Here is an 8,255-nt window from a genome sequence, read left to right as displayed (position 1 = left end):
CGGGGAAGGGTCTCTTCAGGACGGCAGGGAGGGCGGGGGTGCTGGGAAGGGTGGGAGGGGAGTGGTGGCAAGCGTTAATGTAACTTCAGCTGGGGTTATGAAGGATATTGGTTTGCTTAGAGTTAAGGGCGGCACGAAGCTGGCATTTGTTGCTATGTACACGGTACTCGAGGTGCCGGGTCGGTGAGGTGTATCTCAGGTGATGTTTTAGTGTGGACTTTTATCAGCTAAAAGTGACAGGGTTTCTGTCATCTAAACTTTATATGAAAGCGCGGTAGACTGCTTGACCTCCTTCTTCTCTGTTTTTTGGTTTGTTTGGCTTAGTTTTTCTTTTGATAGTGAGCAAGCCAGTTATTAGTTCCGATATAGATATATATGTATATAACCTGGAAATTCGTAAATGCAAATAGGTGTGCTTTCATCTTGGTATACATTTCATCTTCATATGTAAGTATATGTATCTCTACATATAGATGTATATGTTTAGAAAGCAGAATTTGAAATATAATTTTTCATACATCTGAACAATGTGACTGTTGCTCTATTGAAAATTAGGCTGACAGATCTATAAATAATTTCTCATGGCCTTGTCTTTTTTTCCTAGTGCTTGACCTGTAATACAGAAATCTTCCAGAATGCTGGAGTCCTATGTAACTCCTATTTTGATGAGTTATGTGAATCGCTACATAAAGAACTTGAAGCCTTCAGATCTACAGTTGTCACTCTGGGGAGGAGATGTTGTACTTAGTAAACTTGAATTAAAGTTGGATGTACTTGAACAGGTATGTTATGTTTACAGTAGTTACAGTCTGTGTCTTTGATTTAAAAGAAGTTGACCAAATAATTTAGATTGGTCTGCACAGATAAATGTTCATTTAGTGCTCACTGTTTTTCTTCTTATGCAAGTCCTTTTTTTTCTCTCTGCATTTAGTTATTGTTGCATTAATTCCATGCCATTTGTTTAGTAATGAATGGTAATTTGTTGCACATTCTGTAAGTTTTGTGGTGTGAAGAGAAAGGCGTTTTTGTGGACATGTTTCTTTCTGTAACCATTGTTTTACAGTACGAAGATTAACTAAATTGCTTTTCCAGTCATATTTACTAATTGCATGTAGTAACCAATTCAAAATGTCATGAAGTAAAGTAGGATGTCTTTTTTAATTATGCATACTTAACACAGATTTGTGTTCTCTATATTGTTTTATGATTCCAGTTTTCATCATTCCAGTTGTATTAAACTTAAGAGCAATTGAGGGACAGATTTGATCAGCTGGTTTGTGTGGATTAGATCAGGGGCTCTGTAAAATTTAGCCTTAAAAAGACAAGCTTGACCAAGTAAAACACTTGATATAGAATTTGGACCCTGCTGTCAATATGAACTGGTTAAGTCTTAGTGGAGGGACCATCTCCTTCTATGCTTATCTGAGTTGACAATTTAAGGAGTTGAGTGTGTGAGACAGATAAAGCTGTTTTCTGTTGCGCGTGGTGTAGCGAGTCTTAGCTAGATTCCTGTGTCCAGATGTAGTCCAAGTGAAGGAACTGAGAGAAATGCAGCAAAAAATAATGGGATATTTAGACAATATGGCCATTGAAAGAAGAATGAAATAGACAGGGAATGTGTTTTTAATTTTGAATAAAATAAGGTGAGACAAGATAGAGCAAGAGTTATATGGATGAGACAAGAAAGAATTGAATAGATTGCACTCAGGAAGACTTAGGCTGGACATCAAGGAAAATTTTCTCATGTTTTAATTGGATTATGAGGCATTGGAGTAGACTGAGAAGACCGCATGGTCTCTCTCAGGGGAGACTTTTTAAAATGTGAAAGAGAGATTTATGGTTAATTAAGTCTCTGAACTTGTTCTGGAAGAGGAGACAATCTTTCAAACGCTTCTGTGCTTCTGTAAAGAGCCTGATTTGTCTTCCTTCAAGTATGTGGTGGCCTCTGTATTTTCTCTCAAGTCTTTTAATTCCTCATTTTCTTGGTACAGCTTGTCCATACAGATGATGTGGATACTAGACTTCAGTCATGTAGGATGTGTTCCTCCTGTGAATATTCAAAGCCTTTTTAAATGTCTCTTTATGGAATCAAAGAAGGGTTGATTAGAAGGGAATTCTGGAGGTCATCTAGTCTAGCCTCCTGTTCTGAGCAGGGCTGTTGCCAGCATTATGTCAGGTCAGCTTGTTGTTTTCTCCAGTTAAGTGTTGAAATCTCCTATCTTGGTTGTGAAAACCTCCTCTTTGGGTAAACTGTTCCAGTGCTATACCATCTAGAGAGAAATTTTGTCCTAATAATAAATGATGACTTGGGATGGATATATCAAACTAGCTATATTAACTGGTGCTATTAGGTTTTTGCTACCATCATCTATGTTGCTCCCTTTCAAATAGTTGCAGTTTGCTGGTAAGTGATCCCTGGCTTCATCTTTGTCTGCCTATATATCAGCTGGGTACATAAATATCCAGTGCAATCTGTTAATGTCATGGCTCTTGTAGAGGCAAATGTTGCCATATATACCTGTGCTCATGTCTTATCAGCTTGAATGGGCATGTGAATATGCAATGAACTCAAAATTTAGCTCTGATTCATTTTTTTACATTATTTGGCTGTGTGTTTATGTGAAATGTAGTGATCCTAATTTGGCTCTTATTGTTCTTTGGAACTTGCCTGGACCCACAGACTGTATTTAGGGTGTCCTCTTTTTTGCGGAAGGGATGCTGCTTTATGCCTGCTTATCAAAACTCTGAGTATGTAGTATGTGGTAATACAACATCCCCAAGCCTTTGCAGCTGGCAGGGAGCTCCCTTGAAAAACTAAAGACCCAGAAATTACCAGTATATATTATTTTATTTGGGTTCTCTGCCTGGATGGATTAATAATATCCAAAGTTAGTCACCTTAACTGTTCAGCCCTTCTAACATCCTTTCTGTGCTGGGCTGTTATACCCAGCCTGGTTCCCTGCTCCTTATTTGGCATGAATGCGGCCTTAATTTCATACTTTAGGCTTTGGATACAAATGCACATACCCTAGATATCTTTGTCTGGAGGCTTAAACATTTTCAAAGAATTCCAGCTTTTGTGGAACTATACGGGATTATTTGGGAACATTAGCATAGGTGCCAAACTACCTGGACAAAGCACCTTATCACAGATTTGGGAACAAGTCTATACTTTCTCCCCTCACTCCTTGCACTTCAGCTGATGTTAGTGTTCCCATGTCATGTTGTACTCTTATGGGCCACCAAACAGAGTCCCAAAGGACAGATGAGAACAGAGTGTAAAATGCTGTCTGTCTTCTAGAAGATCTTACTTTATTTTTGGGATCAAGTTGGAACCAATACCTTTTGAAATCAGGTGTAATATAGTTGTTGACATAGAAGATTCATCAGACCCAAAGAGAACGTTTCAGTACCTGAAAATAGTTTGCATGTTTTTACATACATTTATGTATGTTTTATATGCTCTCGTTAAACTAAGCTGAATGTTATTGCAATAACTTTTAGGGTCTGTCCTTCCCCTGTCCCACCTTTTTTTTTTTTCTTATCTGACAAGATCAGTTCTGTAGTGAAAGCTGAGTATTAGTTTGTATTCAGATTTAACCTTCTAGGTACAATGTAACTTTTGTACATAATTACATCAATCTCTGAATAGCCAGTTAATTTTATAATAATTATCTTCAGTTGTAGATAAAATCTAATAGAATTTTGGTATTAGTTTTTTTTCCTGTACTGGGTGATTCAATTTCTAGAAGACAAAGCATTCCAAGAAATTTTCCATCTACATGTAATAACTGGCACATCGTACAAAAATTATTTCAAGACAGTATTTTGTAATTAAACTTTAAAATTAATATTTAAATATTGCTTTATAGAAAAGGCTTTTAAGCACTTTTGGCAACTTTTATGTGAAGTCACTATGGTACCAGAGGTAACAGAACTACCTATGAACTTGGTAACTAGCTTGCGTGTAATATTTCTGTTGACACAGTGGTACCAAAGAGATAAGATACTTGGCAAGCTCTTTTTGCTGCTTGTGAATATTTCCACAATATTGTAGCTTATTATGTTAGCTGTCTTACAAACTCAGAAGGGAAAGATGAAGTGGCCTTTGATTGGAAGACAAAGAACTTGATCTAAAGATTATTGAGTTTTATTCATGTGGACTTTTTATATCTGAAATAATTCAGAAAGAAAGAAATATGAAAAATGCTAGTGTACTTAAAATAATTTTAGGTAAATGAAAGCATTAAAATATCCTTACTGTAAGTGTCTGTGTTATGTCCCACTGGGTTACTTGTGAAATACAGCCTTGAATGTGAACAAAAGGTATTTGAGTTAATACTGCTGTGGAAGAAATAGTACTTGCCTATTGCCCCAAAGTTTGGGAGAGTCTTGTATTTTAGGGCAAGGGGAATTATGATCATCTAGTCTGCAGTCTTGCATGATGGTGGTCAGTTATTTATGTGTCAAGCCCAGGAGTTTATTTTCAGCCATATCTTAATTTTTTGAAGGATTTATATGATATAAATGTAAAGTCTAATCAGTCATAAGTACAAAAGATATATTAAGAATTTCATGCTGTACCTAATGAAAGGGGAAAGATTGCACAGGAAAGGGAAAGAATAAAAATGGTCTTTGTTATGCTGTATTATGAGCAAGTTACTAAATTTGGCACACATTTGTTTTGTATTGTCTACTGAAATAGCACAACAAAGATCTCTCTGCATTGCTTTAAGGAAACTTGCTTGTGCAATTAGGATAATGTCAGACAATATCTGTGTCTAAATTCCTTTGAAAAAGAAGAACTGTGTCTTCTAAATATGCTGTGCATTTGGCTGTATCACCTCATTTAGAAAAAATTCCTACTTCTGTTTCTTTCTGTCTTACAGTTAACTAGACAAAAATGAGAATATGTTAAATCTATCCAGCAAATAGTGGAAAAAGATCTATTCTACAATGCCTTCTGAAGTAAACTCATAACTTACACTTGTGAACACAAGTCAGGATCTAAACAGACATTGCGGTATTGATGAATGACATAAATTAAGTATCTGTGAGTCTGGAAAGGGAATTTATTTCTATTACTGTTAATAGTGATAGTTTACTGTCTTGATTCATGAAAACATTATCTCTCAAGTTGTAATGTATTTTTGGATTGCACAGGTTTTTGATAATTTATTTCTGTGCCCCCTTCCCCACCCCCGCCAAGCTGTGGGACATAAGGTACTTTTATTGTGTGATTAGTGTAGCAACCCTGTAGCTAAACTGTCCAGTACTTGCTTTTCAGTGGCTTAACCGAAACTGTCTGGATTAAAATTTTATTTGTGTTGATTGTAAGCCTAAGGCCGAATTTTTAGTAGGAGAGAGGCTTTTAGCTGAAATACTACAGTACATTAGTGAATGAGATGAAGAAAAAACACTTTGTAAAAACAAACTAACAATTTTCTTCAAACTGTTTTTATGAGAAAGTCTGTAACTCTCATCTTTTGGAATGGGGACTTGAAATGAAATGTGACTTTGCGTAAGCACGGCCAAGGTAGGACTCAAGAGTTTCCCTGACATGAGACAGGTGTGGGTTTTTTTTGAACTTCATTAATGAAAGCTCATTAAACCCCTAAAACTAATTTACATACTGAAAGCTGTACTTTGCAAAAAGATAGAGCTATAATTTTGTGTAGTTGTCTTCTCTGAAGATTTTGTCAGCAGTGAATATACTTCATCTTAGCTCTTGGATGCAAGATGAACTTTTTCATAGTACCAGTAGAAAGGCTGAGGAGGTATCAGCTGCAGAATGGAGACAGTGTTCCTTAAAATTGCTCCTATTAACAGCTGTTGTCACTGTGATGGTGCTCAGTATTTGTGTGTAAGAATAGTTGACTTCTCTTTTGGGTGACTAATAATTAGAGGCTATATTAGGATGCTAACCTGTCACAGTTGCAATAGTGGTTATTTCAACTCTGAACTTATGATGCGGTAACTACTTAGAAAAATCAAAATTTTAGTGGGCTTTCAAAATGTGTCACTAAGATTTGATTATGAAAACATGTCACTAAGATTTGATTATGGTTTCAAGATGTTAGGCAAATGATGACTTAACTAGCTTCACAGAAATATTCTATAGGTAGACTTTATAATATATGTCAAGTACGAAATGCAAAATCCACTTGTCCTCAAATTTTATTCGTGTAGAACTTCTATACAGCAGGGATAGGTCTAGGGTCAAGCAGTGCAGGAAAACAGGCTTTCTGGATCCACTTCTGGATGTTTGAAATTCCCTAGCAACTTGCTTGCTTGACCTCCCTCAGAGTTTCATGGACCTTCTCTATTTAACTTCTACTCATTCATAGGAGTACTGAATCGAAGCATATAAGTACCTAAACTGAGCCAAGGTGCAAAGGTGCTTAAGCCCTGGGTTGCCCAGTTTTGCCAGGGAAATTCTGAAGTTCTGAACAAAGTTTTATGTCCCTGAGTTTACTAAAGAACACAACAGTTAAGAATCTGGGGATGCTGGTTGACACAAGGCTCAGTATGAGTCAGCAGTGTGCCCTGGCAGCCAAGAGGGCAAACTGCATCTTGGGGTGCATCAAACACAGCATAACCAGCCCGTCAAAAGAGGTGATTATCCCACTGGACACAGCGTTGGTGCGGCCTCACCTTGAGTACTGTGTGCAGTTCTGGGCCCCACAATTTAAGAAGGATGCGAAGGTCCTTGTATGTGTCCAGAGGAGGGCAACACAGCTGGTGACAGGGCTGGAATGAATGTCCTACGAGGAGTGGCTAAGGACTTACTTTGCATTTGTCTAGTTGGGAGAAAAGGAGGCTGAGGGGTGACCTCATTGCTCTCTACAGCTTCCTGAGGAGGGTAAGTGGAAAGGGAGGTGCTGATCTCTTCTCCCTGGTATCCAGGGATAGGATGCATGGGAATGGTTCAAAGCTGTGCCAGGGGAGGTTCAGACTTGACATTAGGAAGCATTTCTTTACCGGGAGGGTGGTCAAACACTGGAACAGGCTTCCTAGAGAGGTGGGCGATGCCCCAAGCCTGTCAGTGTTTAAGAGGCAGTTGGAAAAGGCTCTCAATAACATGCTTGAACTTTTGGTCAGCCCGCAAGTAGTCAGGAAGTTGGACTGGATGATTGTTGTAGGTCCCTTCCAACTGAAAATATTGTATTCTAATGGCTGAAACTATCACCGAGCACCTAGGACACTTAGATTCACTTCTTTCTCAACCTGAGAAGATTTCCACCTTTAGTTCCAAGCATCTAAGATGAAGATGCAAACACCAAGCTATAAGCAACTCCAAGTGAAGACATCCATTGTTTTTTCCCCATTAAAACTTTAAAACTTTATAGCCAAAAATGCCAGGATAGGAGATCAGAAAGGTAAGAAGATGTATCATCATTGAAGCCTCATCATTAGAATACTTAGTATTGAGAACGCTGACTTAAAATTCTGGCATAATATCAAATATTGTTTCTTTATTTTGCACTAAGCACCTATTTTCATTATTCTAAGTCTTGATTTCTAGTCCTGGGCCCAGGTCTCTAGCCTGACCGTTCTGTCTGATAAATGTTAAGCTCATGCTTCCCAGGAGAACCCCTGAAGCTACTGGGCAAATTTCAACACTTTGTATCCAAAGAATTTATCTAAACCTTGGCACCTTGTTTCCTGCTGCCTTGCTGCATACAGCAGCTGGCTCACTGGGGCTGTCCTATAGAGGTGTGATCTATGCATTGACTGGGTGGAGTGCCAGGCATTTGTTAGGAGTTCTGGACTGACTTGGACCAGTTTTTAAAGCAGTGTGACATCCATGGTAGGCCTTGGTGAGGAGGTTTTGCCAATGAAGAATTTAGTAACTTTGTATTTACTGAGCAGTTTGTGAATGGGGCAACAATGGGCTGATCTTAAGAGCACGGAGCTCTTGCAACTCAAAGTACTGAAATATTTTGGAAGAAATTGCCTTGCTGTGGCTTTGTCAATGTTTGTTTAGTTCCAAATTTATGTTCTTTGGAATAATGCAGGCTGCATATCAATGTATTTACTTTCACCTGGTTAATACCTACTTGCTCCTTGAATAGTGACACACTTTGCAGTTACTTCACGCAAGAGATGTGGTTTTAAACTGTCTTTTATTATCAAGGACCTGGTAATCCAAATGTCTTCTTTGAACAGACTAATTGTAATGTAAGCGTGCAAGCGATTATAAAGCCAATTGCCAAGCCCCATGGGACACTGCTGATTTGGAGAGGGAGAATAAA

The 8,255-nt window shown here is 38.1% G+C and overlaps 1 protein-coding gene across 7 annotated transcripts in view; it reads left to right on the top strand.

The window, feature by feature from the left end:
• VPS13B (vacuolar protein sorting 13 homolog B (yeast)) overlaps nucleotides 1-8,255 on the top strand; it is a 484,692-nt gene that overhangs the window by 197 nt on the left and 476,240 nt on the right. For all 7 annotated transcript variants that reach the window (XM_010577053.1, XM_010577052.1, XM_010577051.1 and 4 more), the window contains exon 2: nucleotides 605-782. In XM_010577053.1, the coding sequence (XP_010575355.1) occupies nucleotides 636-782 (147 nt within the window). In that variant the 5' untranslated portion in view covers nucleotides 605-635. The remainder of the gene's footprint in view (nucleotides 1-604; nucleotides 783-8,255) is intronic.

This window comes from Haliaeetus leucocephalus, unplaced genomic scaffold (genome assembly GCF_000737465.1).
Source record: "Haliaeetus leucocephalus isolate CR32 unplaced genomic scaffold, Haliaeetus_leucocephalus-4.0 Scaffold555, whole genome shotgun sequence".
NCBI lineage: Eukaryota > Metazoa > Chordata > Aves > Accipitriformes > Accipitridae > Haliaeetus > Haliaeetus leucocephalus.
This window is presented reverse-complemented; position numbering and strand designations above follow the sequence as displayed.